We start from the raw sequence: 19,987 nt of genomic DNA, 5'->3' as shown, positions 1-19,987 counted from the left end.
ATGGTCTCAACCAGTCTATATGCCTAGTTGCAATGCAACTCTCTATACGAAGAGACTTATCAAGGAGTAAAAGCCTGATATGGTTGCATACTGTATAGTAGCGTACAGGTAACGTTGCGAGACAAACATGTCATCCAAAGTGAGGCTGAGTTTGGTAACCCATCACAGTTATCTCTATTTCTGTATTACTTTGATCTAAACATTGTAATGAGCAACATTTAAATCCCACTAGCAGATATAAGATAAACTGCTTAAACAAAATGGCACACAAAATATGTTGTTCACGTGTTTAACCTGTTGAAAATTTGTCAAGGTTGTGGAAAACACTTAAATCCTTTAACTAGAGACTTCTGGTAGCAATAGCTTGATGCTAGGTAAAAAAAAACACACAAAAAAGCATGCATCTGTTGATTAAACCTGCACTGTGTAATAGAAAATGATGCCAGTCTTTTTGGAATTCATGTTCGGATAATAAAAAAAAATCTGAAGCGATCTCAACATAAAAGCAGCCAGTCAAAAACAGAATAAGAAAATTGAAATGTTGCCCATCAAATCATCCATGTATAACCGATATTTCAAATATAGTATAAAAATCTAGGTCAATCACTTAGAATTCGTCTATATTCATACGTTCATCGAGTTAGAGAACGGGGCTCAGGGATGGATGTTCTAGTACCGAAAATGAAGGCATTAAACCAGATGAATTTGAAGGATTTACAAATTATATATCACCATCGTAAACCTTTGTCCAGGCTAACTAACACGTTCCTGTATTTCCCAACAGATTTAAACAATATATTGGACTAAAATTATACATTTCAGTTTGGTGCTTAGTAATAAGAAGCAATTTAAGAAAAAAAGGAGTCAGCTTTATTTGTTGTTCAAATAGAATAATTTCTCATTAACTTGCATAGGCTTTCAAACAGAGCCTTTTTTATTGTGTATTGGAGACACAATTATAGCTTCATCAACGACTCTGCAGAGATCCTTGTTGTTCACACTGGCCCAAAAATCTTATATCTGCCTACCTAAGGGATAATTTAATCCGTATCATCAAAAGGGATATGAATTGTTAACTAATAAAGTGATAAGTGATACACTTTTCTTGCAAAACCTCCACTCGTCAGAAGAAGGGTATTTCTTTCAAAATCACTGGTGACAGCCACACATATAAAGCACTGTAACCGTATTTTTTTTATATGTGACAAAGGAAGAAAGGAAGCTAATTAGTAGTTATAGGGTTCTAATTGGCTAATTGGTACTTAGTGGAAGGATTGTGTATGAAGCTGGCACCCTTATTGTTTTGTCAGTGCTTAATTAATACTTCCATCCAATGTTTTCTGATTTTAACTTGTATATTTAATACAGGATATTTTTCAACAAAGAACTTAAACTACAAAGTTTTGGAACTGCCTTATAAAGGTGATGCTTTAAGCTTAATGCTAGCACTTCCTTCAGAAAACGTGGAAATAGAGTACCTGGAGAAATTAATGAATCACGATGTCCTAAAAGGCTGGTATACAGATATGAGCAACCACGAGGTAGAAATTAGCTTACCGAGGTAGGTTTTTACAATAATGTGTTCCTAAATGTGTTTAGACAACTGGGGCTTCCTCAATGTATTTAAAAAAAAATAAAACAATAAAGCCCAGTGCTTATTCCAGTGAAAGGCAGTCTCCTCTCTACCTCCTATAAGAGCCACTCTGCCTCTTATAGTCATCATCATGATGACGTTTGTCCAATCCATTGCTTATCATAGAGAAGCATCTTGGAAAGCTATTGGACACATTCAGCATCACCACACTGTGTGTGATAAAGGTGAATGTGAACCCCTTAAGCCTGTGCAGTGGATCCTCACTTCCACTAACCCCCGATTGAGGGCTAGGGGAGGTACGGTTAGAGATCAGGAACCAGACAAAGACAGAAAGTAGATGCAAAACACCTTTATTAGTAAAAAAAATAATAGCAAAATAAAAATAGTCCAGGAGGCAAGCAGGGGTCAGGCACCAAAGCGGCTAGTCAGGCGAACCGGAATCAGGAGATCGGAAAGCAGCGGAGTCAGGAATCAAGCCAGAAGTCAGGAACCAGAAATACACAGGAAACATCTTCTGGGAAACAGGAAACCATGCAAGGGTAAGGAGGTACTGGGACGTGCTGCTGAAAAAGGCTGCACTGCTTAGCAAAAGTGGACTGGCTAATCGCAAGCATGTGAGTAACCTTGGCAACAGTAATGAACTTGGTGATTGTTTAAAGTAGCTGAATAGCTTAGGCACAGAGTAAGGAAGGGTTTCTGTTTAAAATAGCAGAGAAACCCGGACAGGTACTGAGACAACCTGGCACAATTTCTCATTGTGGTTATCTTCCTTATGCTATAAATGTAAATATATTCATACTTTCCAAATACAGCACAATAAGATGATGCCATGTATGGCCTTACATTTGGATACCAGTAGAAAAAAAAAAATAAATATGACCAAGTTTCAAACAATAAAAATATAATCTTATACTTGACAGCAGTGGTTACACTGCATCAAAGTTAAAGAAAAGGTGTAATTGGCTGGGCTGACCACTGACTGCAATCCAATTCTCCAAAAGAGCATGAGAATAGGGGGGAAATTGGGCATGGCTCCTCTGGTTAACAATAATGTATGCCCCAAAGTGACAGCATGCCTCCAATAAAAAAAGTAAAACTAAACCAAAAATCTTTACAGTGATATATTTCTATAATAATAATAATAATAATATGACTACAGAATTTGACCCCTTCACTACTGAGCACTTTTTGATTGAAAAAATAGTAACATAATATGTTTTTGAAGAAAGAGATGCATAGATAGTATAAACTGTAGCAAGACTGCTATGGCAATATCTATCAATCTCCGGACAGCTAATATAATACTGCTAGTGAAATGCTAGAGTTTACGGACTACTCCCCCTCTCTGACTGTAAGAATGTTATCACCCAGTGAATCTTCCTTTACTGTTTTGAACCAGTGGATGAGCTGGCATTTTTCACAACTTTACATTCAGTGATTAGTTGCTTCTGGCAGAGAAATTCATTCATCTACAGGCTTGTAATCATAACTAGACTATAAACGAGGGTGACTGAGGCTTTATGGACTATGTTACATACTGCAAAATTCAATTTTGAAATTGAAGGGGTTAAGTACAAAATAAAATTAAAACAATCTCAACTAACTTGAGGAGCCACAAATGGTCTAGTAATTTAAATACCAAATATCATTTTTTTTTTCTAGGTTTAAAATAGAACATGAAGTTGACTTGAAAAAAACCCTTCTTAATTTAAATGTTACAGACATATTCAGTCAAAATTGTGATCTTTCAGGAATAACAGGTATTTGTATGCATGAATGTAATCAGTAAAATTACTCACATCACGTTGAGAAAAAAACGCAAAACAAATAAATTCATGTGCAAACAGAACACAGAGTACAATCACAGAATTTTAGTGAAGTGTTTCACTTTATTCACTGTTGCATTTCTATTTATAAAATGAAACATTGTGAATGCAAATGCAAAATAGATTGTTATTCTGGGAAAACATTCTAAAGGGTTAGCTCCAAGCTCCAGAACCGCTTCAGCTCACTGAAGTAGTTTTGGCACACAGTTTATGATCCCGTAGTTTCACCAGTTTTACTGTTCAATTCACTGTCATCCATTGTACAGTGCTATGGAATTTGCTGGCGCTATATAAAAAATAAAATAATAATTTAGGTGAAATTACTATTTCTATAGTCCTAGCAACACCTCCCCTGGCTGTCAATCACACAGCCTCTCTTCACACTTCCTGAATGATAGATTTGTTTAGTCCCTATGCTGCATTCGGCTTAGCTCAATTTCGTCAGTGTTTACATTAGGATTGCAGTGGGGATGTTGGGATCTTTCTTATAACCGTTCTGAAAGATGCAAAACAGTGGCCAAATACACACTCACTGACACACATAGTGATCCCTACACAATCACAATCACACCCAGTGACCCATACACACTCACTGAGCCTACCTGATAAAAAGATTTGGAGCCTCCCAGCCCTCATTAGTAATGCCCCTGAGAAGCAATATATACAGGGCTCCTGTAGAGATGTAGTGCCCTCATAGAAAAATTTAATAACAGCATGGCAGGCAATAGAAAAAATAGCTCATGTATATACATGCTAGGAAAGAAAGGTTTAAACATGTACAGCAGACATTTTAAACTGGAAATATTTCTCCATGAAGCTTCCAAAGTCCACTATATTCATATAAAAGATCATTTATGCAATATATTGCTTAATCAACTGTCCAATTTTTTCAGTTTATTTTAATTATTACATGATTCAATATAAACACGGGATAACATGTGTAGCTGGTAATTTGTGTAATTATTTTCGTTAGATGTCCCCAACATACTTATTTCAAAGGTGGTGCAGAAAGTTTCCATTGAAATAAATGAAGAAGGGAGTGAAACGTCTGCTGCAACAGGTAAGAACAGCATTTCTATTGTAGGTGCCAAAACCTTTTTACAGCTGTACTGTATATTCTATTTTTTTTTATTTTTTTTACCAGGAAAAAAAAAATTGTGAGCAATATTTACCCACAGTTACTGTTGTGGGCACCGGAGATTCCATTGTGCTTGCTGAAACCGTTATCCTTGCTAGAAATTACAGAAATGCAAAAAAACAAACAAACAAAAAAATAACCATTCTCAACCAGTTCTGATGCTATCAGTTATTTTTATTTTTTTATTTTTTTATTTTTTTTATTGCAAAGTTGTAACAATACATCAAATTTATGACAATGTGGGTTAGACATAAGGGTTATAACATATAAGCAAGAATGTTCAGTACCCATTGATTACATAATATCTTATACATCTATTACATCTTCTTTGAGTTATTTTATGAACAGGAATTCTCTGGAAACGGCCAGGAAATCTGAAAATTTAGCCCAGAATAGACACATTGGAAGTCAGCTATTGTTTTCCACCTTAGGTATATCTGGTCTAGAATTTAAAAATCTCTAATCAGTCAAGTTTTATTGAATAGCCCTAAGTGTTTTGTTTTTTTCTGTACATAAGGATAAAATTGCAGACTGCAGTCTTTACATATATTCCTAGGAATCTCTTGCAGAGGCTAAGCTGACAATTCTTACATAGTTTTTATTTTTTATGTTAAAAAAAAAAATGAAATTTATTTCTAGTTTTTTTTTTTGTGGGAGTTCAATAAAATCATGTAATTCTAGATCTAGTCTGAAAGCCTGTAGGCTGGACGACAGTTGTTTAATTAGGCTTTTCAGAGTTTGATCCTTTTTGAATAGTATTTTCTGTGTATTACATTAAACGGCAATTTCATTCATATTGATACTTATTAATGGTTACCAATCCCTTTGTCGGTAGTATGGAAATTTTCTTTTCAATGGATCACACTACCACAAACTCAGAGAGACTCCATTGTATTATCTGTGTTTAAAACCTGGAACTGCAGTAACATATACCATTCTCTTCCTTGTTATCTAGAAACCAATAACGCTTATTGATTTTTATTTTTTTTACTACATCTCTATGAACATCTATTATTAAGGGTACTTTGTTGGATGCTATCTAGAATAAATAGTATAGAGCGTTCGGTACGTTATTGTTATTTCACTTTCTTTAAATGTATATATCTGATATCTGGACAATGTTGATTACAATGCACCTCATGATTATACCACAATGGCATGCAACAGATCTATATTTTAAAAAGCTTGCTCCATCCTATCACACTGATTTGTACATACCACTGCATACATTTAAATTCATCATCATGTTCGCAATATGCTAAATATTCAGACAGGCTGCTGAGTGAAGGGTTGGACCTCTTTAGCAGATTAGTTCAAACACCCATTGCAATCATACTAGTTTGTATTTTACAAGTCCCAATATGTCTTATGAAAACACACTACTACCACCCAGTCATATGACATGGCTTAGTGGACACACTGTGTGATTTTCTCTATAATCTAGTCCAGGGGTAGGCAACCTTTTAGTAGTACTGTGCCAAATGGAGATTTTGAAGTCCATTGGCGTGCCAGTACTAATTTTTGTTTAATTGAGTGTGTATGTTGCCATATTCTGCTTGTTATTTGTGGGTGCTGCATTTGCTTTGTAGCGTTGTATTTGTGCCTATGTAGGCTGTTACATTGTATTATATACGTTCATGAGTAGTTTGTGGCATTGTGCATGATACTTATGAATGTGGGCTATGTATAGGGGCTAAAGAAAAAGTTACCTGTGCTCTTCCCAAATCCCTGTGCATCAGAGGCGGCTCTCTAATTAGGCGGTTTAGGCGGCCGCCTAAGGCCTCGCGCTGGCTGGGGCCTCGCGGCCGCCTAAACCGCCTGTTGGCAGAGTGTGTCAGGTCCTCGGTCAGTGACCGAGGACCTGACACCAGGAGGGGGCCCGGCGGCTTGCCCGGTATGCCGCCGGGTGCGAGGCCCCTCCTTGCTGCCAGGCCGGCCACCGCAGACACTGGTCTGCAGCTCCGCAGTGTGCAGAGCTGCAGACCATGTGACTCGCGAGAATTGGCCAATCAGAGCGTTGCCGCGGGTTACCACGGCAACGCTCTGAATCTCGCGAGATTACATGGTCTGCAGCTCTGTGGAGCTGCAGACCGGGAGCAGGGGCCACCGGACCACCAGGGAGCCCACTGGACCACCAGGGAAAGGTAGGCTCACCCCCACCACCCTTAGCTTCACCCCCCACCACCATCACCCCCACCAGCCTCAGCTTCACCCCCCCACCACCATCACCCCCCACCACCCTCAGCTTCACCCCCCACCACCACCATCACCATCACCCCCACCACCCTCAGCCTCACCCCCACCACCTCAGCCTCACCACCACCATCACCCCCACCACCCTCAGCCTCACCCCCACCACCATCAACCCCACCACCCTCAGCCTCACCCCCACCCTCACCATCACCCCCCACCACCCTCAGCCTCACCCCCCACCACCATCACCCCCACCACCCTCAGCCTCACCACCCTCAGCCTCACCCCCCACCACCATCACCCCCACCACCCTCAGCTTCACCCCCCACCACCATCAACCCCACCACCCTCAGCCTCACCCCCACCACCCTCAGGTACACCCACCACCATCAGCTTCACCCCCCCACCACCGTCACCATCACCCCCCACCAACCTCAGCCTCATTCCCCACCACCATCACCCACCATCACCACCCTCAGCCTCACCCCCCACCACCCTCAGCCTCACCCCACCACCATCACCCCACCCTCAGCCTCACCCCCACCACCATCTCCCCACCCTCAGCCTCACCCCCCCACCACCCTCAGCCTCACCACCCACCACCACCACCCTCAGCTTCACCCCTCCCCACCATCAACCCCACCACCCTCAGCCTCACCCCCACCACCATCACCCCCACCACCCTCAGGTACACCCACCACCACCATCAGCTTCACCCCCCCACCACCGTCACCATCACCCCCCACCAACCTCAGCCTCATTCCCCACCACCATCACCCACCATCACCACCCTCAGCCTCACGCCCCACCACCCTCAGCCTCACCCCACAACCATCACCCCACCCTCAGCCTCACCCCCACCACCATCTCCCCACCCTCAGCCTCACCCCCACCACCCTCAGCCTCACCACCCACCACCATCACCCCCACCACCCTCACCATCACCCCTCCCCACCATCACCCCCACCACCCTCAGCCTCACCCCCACCACCCTCAGCTACACCCACCACCACCATCAGCTTCACCCCCCCACCACCGTCACCATCACCCCCCCACCAACCTCAGCCTCATTCCCCACCACCATCACCCACCATCACCACCCTCAGCCTCACCCCCCACCACCCTCAGCCTCACCCCACAACCATCACCCCACCCTCAGCCTCACCCCCACCACCATCTCCCCACCCTCAGCCTCACCCCCACCACCCTCAGCCTCACCACCCACCACCATCACCCCCACCACCCTCACCATCACCCCTCCCCACCATCACCCCCACCACCCTCAGCTACACCCACCACCACCATCAGCTTCACCCCCCCACCAACCTCAGCCTCACCCCCCACCAACCTCAGCCTCACCCCCCACCAACCTCAGCTTAACCCCCACCACCATCACCCCCCACCACCATCACCCCTCACCACCCTCACCATCACCCCTCCCCACCATCACCCCCACCACCCTCAGCCTCACCCCCACCACCCTCAGCTACACCCACCACCACCGTCACCATCACCCCCACCACCATCACCCACCACCCTCAGCCTCACCCCCCACCACCCTCAGCCTCACCCCACCCTCAGCTTCACCACCCCTCAGCATCACTCCCCCCACCACCTTCAGCATCACCCCCCTCAGCATCACCCCCCACCACCCTCAGCATCACCACCCTCAGCATCACCCCTCACCACCCTCAGCATTACCCCCCACCCTCAGCCTCAGCATCACCACCCTCAGCATAACCCTCCGTCACCACCCTCAGCTTCCCCCCACTCACCATCACCCCCTCCTTCTCACATTACCCCCTCTCACTCTCACATTACCCCCTCTCACTCTCACATTACCCCCTCTCACTCTCACATTAACCCCCCTCACTCTTACATTAACCCCCCTCACTCTCACATTACCCCCCTCTCACTCTCACATTACCCCCCTCTCACTCTCACATTAACCCCCCTCACTCTCACATTAACCCCCCTCACTCTCACATTAACCCCCCTCACTCTCACATTAACCCCCCTCACTCTCACATTAACCGCCTCACTCTCACATTAACCGCCTCACTCTCACATTAACCGCCTCACTCTCACATTACCCCCTCTCACTCTCACATTACCCCCCTCTCACTCTCACATTACCCCCCTCTCACTCTCACATTACCCCCTCTCACTCTCACATTACCCCCTCTCACTCTCACATTACCCCCTCTCACTCTCACATTAACCCCCCTCACTCTCACATTACCCCCCTCTCACTCTCACATTAACCCCCCTCACTCTCACATTACCCCCCTCTCACTCTCACATTACCCCCCTCTCACTCTCACATTACCCCCCTCTCACTCTCACATTAACCCCCCTCACTCTCACATTAACCCCCTCACTCTCACATTAACCGCCTCACTCTCACATTACCCCCTCTCACTCTCACATTACTATCACCCCCTGCTCCCTCTCACATTACCATCACCCCCTGCTCCCTCTCACATTACCATCAACCCCCCGCTCCCTTTCACCATCACCGTCCACTCCCTCTCACTATCACACCCCCTGCTCCCTCTCACCATCAGCTACCCCATACACATAGGGTCTCAGACAAAAACACAAACATGCTCACAGAGACATACATTCGCACACACAAGGATACTCTCTGTCAGACACACTCTCAGGCACACACACAGGTAGACAGTGCGTCAATGTGTATATGTGACACTTTTTTGTTAGTGGGGCCTCATGTTTGCATTTCGCCTAAGGCCTCATAAAGTCTAGAGCCGCCTCTGCTGTGCATATTTAAATAAATGGAGGTTATTTAGTTACTCCACTGGGCATCTCACCTGCCACGTGAAAGACAACTTCTTAGGTGGGTCCTACACTAACTATTCACCTTGCTTCCTTGAGTTTCAGGCAAAGATATCGCTAATGAGACAGACGGGTATTTTTCTAAACCACTACATACTTATTAACCCTTATTAGGGAACACATGGGGTGGGCGGTAGCATTGTAACGTAGCTATGTGATACAAAAGTGAATACAGATACACAAAAACAAGTCCTGCGCTCAAAGGAGGCACTGCAATAGCTGCAATGGGTTGCTCTACTCCAGTGCGGGGTTTTGTTCACCAGGGCTGGGATATAGTGATCTGAGGTCACTTCCTCTAAATGCTGCAATGCGTAAATTGAGGAATGCCCCGCACCACTTTGTTTACACTAAGGACTCCTGATGGGCCGTGCCTGTTTGGCTCTAGTAGCCTTGAGTGCCATACAAAGGCACTCCGAGTGCCATGCATGGCACACGTGCCGTAGGTTGCTGACCTCTGATCTAGTCTTTGTATCTGTAGAAAATAGGATGCCTAGTGGTTCTCCAATTCTCCACTGCTTATTTGCCCTTACTTCACAACAATCATTTTTTTTATTTTTGCTGAAAGCCAAAAAGATTTTATTATTATTATTATTACTGGCATTTATATAGCACAAACTAATTCCGCAGTGCTTTACAATATTATGAAAGGTGGGGAGATTTACAATAAATGAGACAATTATACAGTGACACAGGAATAATAGGTAGATGAGGACCTGCTCAAATGAGCTTACAGCTTAGAGGAGGTGGGGTACACACACACACACACACACACACACACAGGGCAGCAAGGGTGACAGCCACCAAACAAGGTGGAAATGTAGCAGAGCTGGAGGTGAGAGTGGAGTGTGGCTCTTTAGAAAAGCAAGAGACCGATATGTATAGGTATAGATAAGTTACTCTGGGTGTCCAGAAGCATTTCTGAATAGATGTGTTTTGAGGGACTTCTTAAACAATTGAAGACTAGAGGAGAGTCTGATGGGGGTGGGCAGGATGTTCCAAAAGAAGAGAACCACCCGCGAGAAGTCCTGCAAGCACAAGTTAGCAGTGGGTGCGAGTAGCGGACAGGAGAAGGTCACCGGCAGAGCGGAGAGATTGAGGAGGGCTTTATAGGTAAGGGTTAGTATTTTGAATTGACACCTATAGTATACAGGAAGCCAGTGTAAGGAATGACAGAGGGGCGAGGAATGGGAGGAACGATGGGTGAGAAAGATCAGCCTGGCAGCAGCATTCATTACCAATTGTAGCGGAGCAGTTCGGCTTTTGGATTATGCAGTTATGAGCAAGACCTTCACATGCTCTGGATGAAACATGTTAGACAACATTCGCAGCTGATTTTATGGAAAATTCGAGGTGCTACACCGTCTTGAAAATCCTCTTTTAAAAATCCAACTAGTTGGAAATGCTATCATTTTGTCACCAGTGTGGTACTGGATCGTAAGCTGATGTAATGTAATGTAAATCTGGCAATAATGCACCTTATTGAACACTCCTTTTAAAGATACCTAAAGGACAACAGTCACCTCAAATTATTATTATTACTGGTATTTATATAGCACCAACTAATTCCACGGTGCTTTACAATATTATAAACAGGGGGGTGGGGGAAGGGATTTTACAATAAATTAGACAATTACACAGTGACACAGGAACAATAGGTATATGAGGGCCCAGCTCAAACAAGCTTATAGTCTAGAGAAGGTGGGGTACAGAAACATAACAGGGCAGCAAGGGTGACAGCCACCAAACAAGGTGGAAAAGTAGCGTAACTGGAGGTTAGAGTGGAGCGTGGCTCTTTAGGAGAGGTATAGATAAGTTACTCTGGGAGTCCATAAGCATTTCAGAACAAATGTATATTGAGGGACTTTTTAAACAATTGATGACTAGGTGAGAGTCTGATGGAGGTATGCAGGCTGTTCCAAAGGAAGGGAGCCGCATGCGAGAAGTCCTGTAAGTTAGCAGTACGGGTACGAGCAGCCGACAGGAGAAGGTCACGGGCAGAGCGGAGAGACAGAGAAGGGGCATATCTAAGATTCAGTGAAAAAATGTAACAGGGGCTAGAGTTGTTTAAAACTTTATAGGTAAGGGTTAGTATTTTTAATTGACACTAGGGTACAGGATGCTAGTATAAGGATCGACAGAGGGGCAAGGTATGGGGGGAGCGACGGGTGAGAAAGATCAGCCTGGCGGCAGGCCGGCAGCATTCATTACAAATTGCAGCAGGTCAGATTGGATTCTGGCAACATACTCAATGTATAAATATACAACATAATCAATATATGGATATAATAATAATTTCATCAAGTTTTAAAAGGAAATCTATATTGTTTAAATGAAGTATACATATAAAAATGAGAAGGACTCATCCCTGCAATTAGCAATAATTAGGACAATTAGTCTCTACGGTATACCCGGTTTCTGTGCTGGGAATTAAACACTGTCTGACCTAAGGTGACCTAATGGGCTCAGGCTGCAGTCTGGCTCCACCCTTCTGGTGTTAAAACAGGTTCTCTGGATGCAGTGCTCACAAAAACAACGAACGAGAAGCAGTTCCATTTTTTGGGGCACCTTACACAGATCACGGTCTGGGCCTCCAGGGCCTGACCATCAGGGCCGGATTAACATAGGGGCTGATGGAGCTGCAGCTCCAGGCCCAAGCCAATGGAATAGGCCCATTGATTTAAAAAAACAAAACAAAAAAAAACTATATTTTTTTTACACACTACTCGTAGGGTTGCCAGGTATTTCTCAGAAGTATTTCTAAGGTATTTGAGGCTGCCTAGCCGGTGCCGGTATTGCAGTAATACCGGTTATACAAATGTCAGTCTCAGTATAAACAGAGCGTAAGCCAGTAGGGGTTTCTGTGTGTGTGGAGAGAGGCAGGGATAAGAAGTTACAGCATATCCGTCCTTGCTCTACTCACTAATCCGCGTGGAGCAGCTCTGTACAGACAGTCCAGATAGCAGCTCTGAGCCTGCAGAGACAGTCAACAGCTCAGGTAAGTGTGGGATGGGTGGAAAGGCTGCAGGGAGACATGGGGACACAGGCACTAGGGGACACTAAGACACATGGGGACACTGAGACACTAGGGGACACTGGGAGACATAGGGACACAGACACTAGGGGAAACTGTGAGAGACATATGGACACTTGGGAACACTGAGACACTAGGGGACACTGGGAGACCTGGGGACCCAGACACTAGGGGAAACTGTGAGAGACATAGGGACACTTGGGAACACTGAGACACTAGGGGACACTGGGAGACCTGGGGACCCAGACACTAGGGGAAACTGTGAGAGACATAGGGACACTTGGTGACACTGAGACACTGAGGAGGCACATGGAGCCCTGAAGACACTGAGATTTTAGGGTAAACATTGAGACGTGGGGAGGGTGAGAGCCTTGGGGACACTAAGACATTAGGACACTAAGAGGCATGTGGGCACTGAGACACTAAGGGAACATGGGGACCCTGAGACACAAGGAACACAGTGGCCCCTAGTCTTTCAGTGTCCCCATGTCTCCCAGCCAGTGTCCCCATGTCTCCCAGCCATTCTCCCCTTGTCTCCCAGTGTCCCTGGTGTCTCTCTGTGTCCCTAGTGTCTATGTCCCTAGTCTCCCAGTGTCCCTTAGTCTCTCAGTGTCCCCTAGTGTCTCAGTGTTCCCATGTCTCACAGTATCTCAATGTCTCTTAGTGTCCCCTAATGTCCTAGTGACATGGTGACACTGTGAGACATTTGGACACAGACTCTAAGGGACACTGGGAGACATGGGGATACAAACACTAGGGGACACTGAGAGACATGGGGACACTGTGCGACTTTGAGACCTAGGAGACATGGGGCACTCCCAGTGTCCCCATGTCTCCCAGTCAGTGTCCCTAGTATCTCAGTGTCCCCATGTGTCCCTGGTGTCTCTGTGTCCCCTAGCATAAAAGAAAAAATCTCAGGCCCTTACTGTGATAGATTTAAGCAGGTTTATTGGACACCACAGTTTCGATCTCTACCCAGGTCTTTATCAAGTCTCCAGTGTCCCCTATGTATCACAGTGTCCCCTATGTATCACAGTGTCTCAGTGCTCCATGTCTCCCAGTGTCCCTGGCGTCTCTCAGTGTCTGTAGTGTCTCAGTGTCCTTAGTGTTGCAGTGTCCCCTAGTTTCCCAGTGTCCCCATGTCTCACAGTGCCCCCAAGTGTCTCAATGTCCCCTAGTATAAAAGTAAAAAATCTCAGGCACTCACTGTGATAGATTTAAGCAGGTTTATTGGACAACGCAACATTTTGACCTGTAGCAAGGTCTTTATCAAGTCTCCAGTGTCCCCTATATGTCACAGTGTCTCAGTGTCCCATGTCTCCCAGTGTTCCCTCATGTCTCAAAGTCACCCAGGGTCCCCATGTCTGGTTATGTGATTTGCATCAGTGGCCCACCCTTCTACCCTGTCCATAGACTTACTGCTTTACTGCACACTGCTGTTAGGGGGTATTGATTTACTTGAAAGATGAAAGCATGAGATTAGCATAGGGTATGTGTTTTCAAATAGCTGCATTCAGCACCATCTCCATTAGACACATAATGCTTGGGAGGTAGGACTGTTTTAGTATTTTTGGTTGATAAGATTTTGTAATTAGGCCCATCATAATTGTCAGCAACAGGCCCACTGGGCTCTTAATCCTGCCCTGCTGACCATGAGTATGTCTACAAGGCCTGCCCATAAGCCTGATGCCTACAAGCCATGAGTTTGCTCACAGGGAGTGGAGTGTATGTGTGTAGGGGATGTGTTATGTGTTTTTGTAGAGAATGTAATATGTGTGTGTTCTTATGGAGAGTAATGTATAAGGATACCAGTTTGTGTAAGAGATGTAGTGAGTGTGTATAGGGGATGCAGTGTGTTTGTGTGTAAAGAATGCATTATGTGTTTGTGTGTGTGTGTGTGTGTGTGTATGTAAGCGATGCATTGTGCGAATCTATATTTGTATGTGTAGGGGGTGCAAGGTGTGTTTCTGTGTATGTAATGTAATGCAGTGTGTGTGCCTGTAAGGGTTGCATTGAGTGTGTGTAAGAGGTGCATCAAGAGAAGCAGTGTGTGTGCGTGAGTAGGGATACTTTCTGTGCACGTGTGCTTCTGTGTATGTGTAAGGATGCATTGTGTATGTGTGTAGTGTGAAAGAGAGGGTTTGTGGTATGGGATAGGGGCTGAGAGGAGAGTAGCCCTTGATTTTTATTATATTTATTTTGTTAATATAATTTTTTTGTATATTTCTTATTTAAGTTTTGTGTCTTGCACTCCCCTTTAGTGTATCTCTTACAGACCCCTTGTGTGTCTCTTATCCCCCCTCTTTGTATGTCTCCTACATTCTCCCAACCCCTTTGCGTGTCTTACTCCCCCAAGCCCCTTTGTGTCTTACTCTTCCCAGCTTCTTGGTGTGTCTCTTTTCTCCCCAGGCCCCTTTGTGTGTCTCACTCACAAGCGACTCTCTGTGTCTCTCTCCTGAGCCCCTCTCTATGTCTCTGTCTCCCCTACCAGCCCTTCTGTGCTTCTTTCACCCCTTCCTCAGCCTTTCTGTGTGTCTTACACTCCCCCGTCCCTTAATGATCTCTTCAACTTCCCCTGTCCCTTAGTGGTCTCAACTCCACTTCTTCCCCTGTCCCGTAAAAGGTCTCCCATCCTGTCCCTTAGAACTCCCCCCTCTCCATCTGTCCCTTAGTGTTGTCCCCTCTCCTACTGTCCCTTAGTGCTCTCCCTTCCCCTCCTGTCCCTTAGTGCTCTCCTTTCCCCTCCTGTCCCTTAGTGCTCTCCTTTCCCCTCCTGTCCCTTAGTGCTCTCCCCTTCCCTCCTGTACCTTAGTGCTCTCCCATCCTGTCCCTTAGAACCCCCCACTCCTGTCCCTTAGTGTTGTCCCTTCCCCTCCTGTCTCTTAGTGCTCTCCCATCTCCTCCTGTCTCTTAGTGCTCTCCCCTGCCCTCCTGTCCCTTAGTGCTCTCCCCTGCCCCTGTCACTTAGTGCATTCCCATGCCCCTTGTTTCTTAGTGCTCTCTTCTGTCCCCCCCTTCCCATAGTGCTCTTCCACCTCCTCCATCTTTCCCTTAGTGGTCACTGCCCCCCCATCTTTCCCTTAGTGGCCCCCCTCCCCCGTGTCCCTTAGTGGTCTCTCCTCCTCCCGCTAACCACCAGTGTCCCTTAGTGGCCTCTCCTCCTCTCCCTAACCCCCAGTTTCCCTGAGTGGTCTCTCCTCCTCTCCCTCCCCCGCCAGTGTCCCTTAGTGGTCTCCCTCCCCAGTGCCCCTTAGTGGTCTCTCCTCAAACCCCAGTGTCCCTTAGTGGTCTCTCCTCCTCTCCCTCCCCCCAGTGCCCTTTAGTGGTCAGTCCTCCCCGCACCCCAGTGTCCCTTAGTGGTCTCTCCTTCTCTCCCTCCCCACAGTGCCCATTAGTGGTTTCTCCTCACCCCCCAGTGTCCCTTAGTGATCTCTCCTCTCCCCAGTGTCCCTTAGTGGTCTCTCCTCTTCCAAGTGTCCCTTAGTGGTCTGTCCTCTCCTCTGTCCACCCTCTGTCCCTTAGTGGTCTCTCCTCACCACCCCAGTGTCCCTTAGTGGTCTCTCCTCACCACCCCAGTGTCCATTAGTGGTCTCTCCTCCCCCCCAGTGTCCCTTAGTGGTCTCTCCTCCTCTCCCCCCAGTGTCCCTTAGTGGTCTCTCCTCCTCTCCCCCCCCCAGTGCCCCTTAGTGGTCTCTCCTCCTCTCCCCCCCAGTGCCCCTTAGTGGTCTCTCCTCCTCTCCCCCCCAGAGTCCCTTAGTGGTCTCTCCTCCCCCCAGTGTCCCTTAGTGGTTTGTCCTCCCCCCCCCCAGTGTCCCTTAGTGGTCTCTCCTCCCCCCAGTGTCCCTTAGTGGTTTTTCCTCCCCCCCGTGTCCCTTAGTGGTCTCTCCTCCTCTCCCCCCCAGTGTCCCTTAGTGGACTCTCCTCCTCTCCCTCCCCCCAGTGTCCCTTAGTGGTCTCTCCCAGCCTGCCCTGTTGTGCCTTCTACCTCTGTGTAGCGTCGCCAGGCGGCGCGAACCGCGTTACAGGAGCTTCTGTTTCCTGTACCTGGCCGGACTGACAGGAACTGCTCACTGAGAGATCACTTCCTTTCAGTCCGGCCGGATATAGGAAGCCCCTGTACCGTGGTCCGTGCCATCCGGCCACGCTACACACAGTGACTCAGTAGGAGGTAGCCCTGTGCACTTCCCTTCTGCCGGGTGTAGCGGTACTTACCTTATCCGGGGGCCGGCCGAGGTCCTCTGTTCCCGCCGCATGCGGTCCTGCACGAGACGCGCGTGGATCGTCTGAAGTTCAGAAGAAGGCGGGCACTGACTGTGAGACGCGGTCACATGTCCTGCCTGGCTCTAAGAGCGTGCCGCACATATCGGTGGTAGCTGAAAAGTAAAACGGTCTCCCATTGGCCCCTGTCATTCCACATTCCCCATACAATCACGTTTTGGGGGCGTGGATATGACAGGGGCCAATCAAATTGAATACTAGGGTATTTATACTTACCTCAACACTGTCTGTCAGCCGCGTGCGTTCCACTGCGGCTCTGGATGCGTTCCAATCCTATAGGCGGCATTCTACACTGATCTCCAGAAGAAAACAGATTGGAACGCATCCAGAGCCGCAGTGGAACGCACGCGGCTGACAGACACTGTTGATACAGCACGAGGAGGTCCAGATTCACTTTTATCCGTCCGGTTAGAGAGAGATATCAACAACATTGGACCCCCAGACTGTAAACCTGGTATTATCTGCTTTTTTCACTTGGAACATTTTATGCATTTGTCTTTTATATATATGTGTAATATTTTGACAGTGTATATGTGCCAATAAAATCTTTTATAGTAAGCACTCTGTCGGCTACACTATATAACTGACACAGATTTTGGATTTTAACCCTAAGTGGGACAAGTTATTTATTTATTCAATCATCATATCCATCTTAATGTGTACCGGTTCATGTGCATCACAGAACCCCTACTAGATTACTACTTCAGCTATTCTTATTTTTCCTACCCCTTTACATGGAAGGAAACGGTATGACTAGCTGATACATTTTATTTATAATATATCCTGAAGTTACGCTTTTTCATTTAAGCTCCATCTCCACAGAGTCCTGTAATTACTATTGTTAACTCAATAGGCACCCAGTACTTGTATTTCTAAACCGTAGGTGGCGTTTTTTTCTACAGTGACACAGTGGTTATGGTAGTCACATCTGGTCTCACTATCCAACTCTAGTGGTTATTCATCATTGTCTTTGGTGTCTACCTATTAAGTTGTATATATTTATTAACTATATCATTGTTGAAGGCCTTAATATTTATTTTTCTGCTTGTTCTGGTTATACTGTGTTTCCTAACTAAGTTGGGCGGCCTCCCAGGGGAATACTCCTCAGTCTATTCTTAGATATCTCATATTTGTTTTCTGTATTCAATCTACTAGCATAACGCTCTTGTCTTCTCTCTATATAAAAACAATGCAGTATCCTCTACATTTCATGTTCATTCCACATTCTTGTATTGTTCTTTATACTCATGTTAAATGTTACTTTGAGCTTGTATGTCTTTTTAAAAATTTTAAAAAAAGAGTCTTGCATTTGCTACCTGACAGAACTACAATTCACAAATCAGTGTTTCTCTAAACGTTTTCTGGAATATTATACACCACAACAAAGCTGTATTCCTGGTAGACATCCACTGGAGGCTGACTTAGAGCTGCAATGTAAACATTGCAGTTTCTCTGGAACTGCAATGCTTAACATTGCAGTATTAAATGACCACTATAGGCACCCAGACCACTTCAGCTCAATTAAGTGGTCTGGGTGCCAGGTCTCACTGACAGCCACTAGAGGCCGCTTCCGCACACCTCAATGTGAAAAACGCAATTAGGACACGCTGACTTCCATATCCTATGGGCGGTTTGAATGAGTGCTCGGCTCTTGGAGTTGACATCGGCAGGGTGAGGATCGGTCACCAGCACTAGGGGAGCCCGGTGCTGGATTAAGGTAAGTGGCTGAAGGGGTTTTAACCCCTTCAGCCCAGCGTGAGGGGGGCCCTGAGGGAGGGGGGGACCTAATAACCCTATAATGCCAGGAAAACGAGTTTGTTTACTGGCACTATAGTGGTCCTTTAACCCCTTAAGGACACATGACATATGTGACATGTCATGATTCCCTTTTATTCCAGAAGTTTGGTCCTTAAGGGGTTAAGTGTAATAGGAACACTGCCCGCAGACCACTTCAGTGAGCTGAAGTGGTCTGGGTGCCTATAGTTGCCCTTAAGTTGAAATATAATATAATATAATGAAATAAATGAACAAATGTGTACATATCTTTACAGGAATGCAAGCATCGGCAATGAGCATGACCAATCACAGCTTTGTGGCAGATCGTCCTTTCTTGTTTTTAATTAAACACAATGAATCAGGTATGTTTTAATATTATATATACTTTGTAGCGATGCCCATTTCGTGTTTCATGTCATTGTGACATAAGTTTTATTTCCTGGTCCAGTAGATGACAGTTGTAGATAAAGAAGTTAACAGCATGTATTCATCACTCAGTCACACAAAAAATAACAATGCTCTGCTTTGTGGGTGAAAAATGACTGTATTGAAAAGAATAGTCATATACAGTTGCAAGAAAAAGTATGTGAACCCTTTGGAATGATATGGATTTCTGCACAAATTGGTCATAAAATGTGATCTGATCATCATCTAAGTCACAACAATAGACAATCACAGTCTGCTTAACCCCTTCAGGACCGCTGACGGTTCAGGACCGTCAGCGGTAAAACGTGCGTTTGGACCGCTGACGGTCCTGAACCGTCATAACGGTTTTGGGCTACTTACCTGATCGCCGTCGGTCCCACGGCGGCGATCAGCTCTCCTCCCGGTCCAGGGGGACTGCCTGTCTGCCCGGGCAGTCCCCCCTCGGCAGATCAGGACCCCACGGCCATGTGATCACTCGATCACATGACCGCAATAGGGGTCTTTGTATCTGCCTGCAGGGGGACTGTCTGTGCTGACAGGCAGTCTCCCTGCAAGTGGAAAATCATAAAATAAAGTAAAAAAAAACAAAACAATCAGTGTAAAAAAAATTATAATATGTGTATATATATATGATATATATACATGTATTATATCTATATATATAATATATGTATATGTATCATATATATAATGTCACACTAAGTGTATTTTTATATTTATATATACGTATATTAATATAAAAATACACTTATATTTAAATTACACACGAATATATACAATATATATAATAACTATATATATGGTATATATATATTATTATAAAATACAAATAATATGTTAATAAAAATAAATAACAAAAAATTAAAATA

General features: G+C 45.4%; 1 protein-coding gene across 2 annotated transcripts in view; it reads left to right on the top strand.

Moving 5' to 3' along the window:
- The window catches only part of SERPINI2 (serpin family I member 2), a 91,393-nt gene that overhangs the window by 66,138 nt on the left and 5,268 nt on the right, over positions 1-19,987 (top strand). For both annotated transcript variants that reach the window (XM_063441035.1, XM_063441034.1), the window contains exons 5-8: positions 1,369-1,561; positions 3,257-3,354; positions 4,394-4,480; positions 18,968-19,054. In XM_063441035.1, coding sequence (XP_063297105.1) covers positions 1,369-1,561; positions 3,257-3,354; positions 4,394-4,480; positions 18,968-19,054 — 465 coding nt within the window. The remainder of the gene's footprint in view (positions 1-1,368; positions 1,562-3,256; positions 3,355-4,393; positions 4,481-18,967; positions 19,055-19,987) is intronic.

Source organism: Pelobates fuscus, chromosome 2 (assembly GCF_036172605.1).
Source record: "Pelobates fuscus isolate aPelFus1 chromosome 2, aPelFus1.pri, whole genome shotgun sequence".
Lineage (NCBI taxonomy): Eukaryota > Metazoa > Chordata > Amphibia > Anura > Pelobatidae > Pelobates > Pelobates fuscus.
Note: the sequence above shows the minus strand (reverse complement) of the source record. Positions and strands in the feature narration are given on the sequence as shown.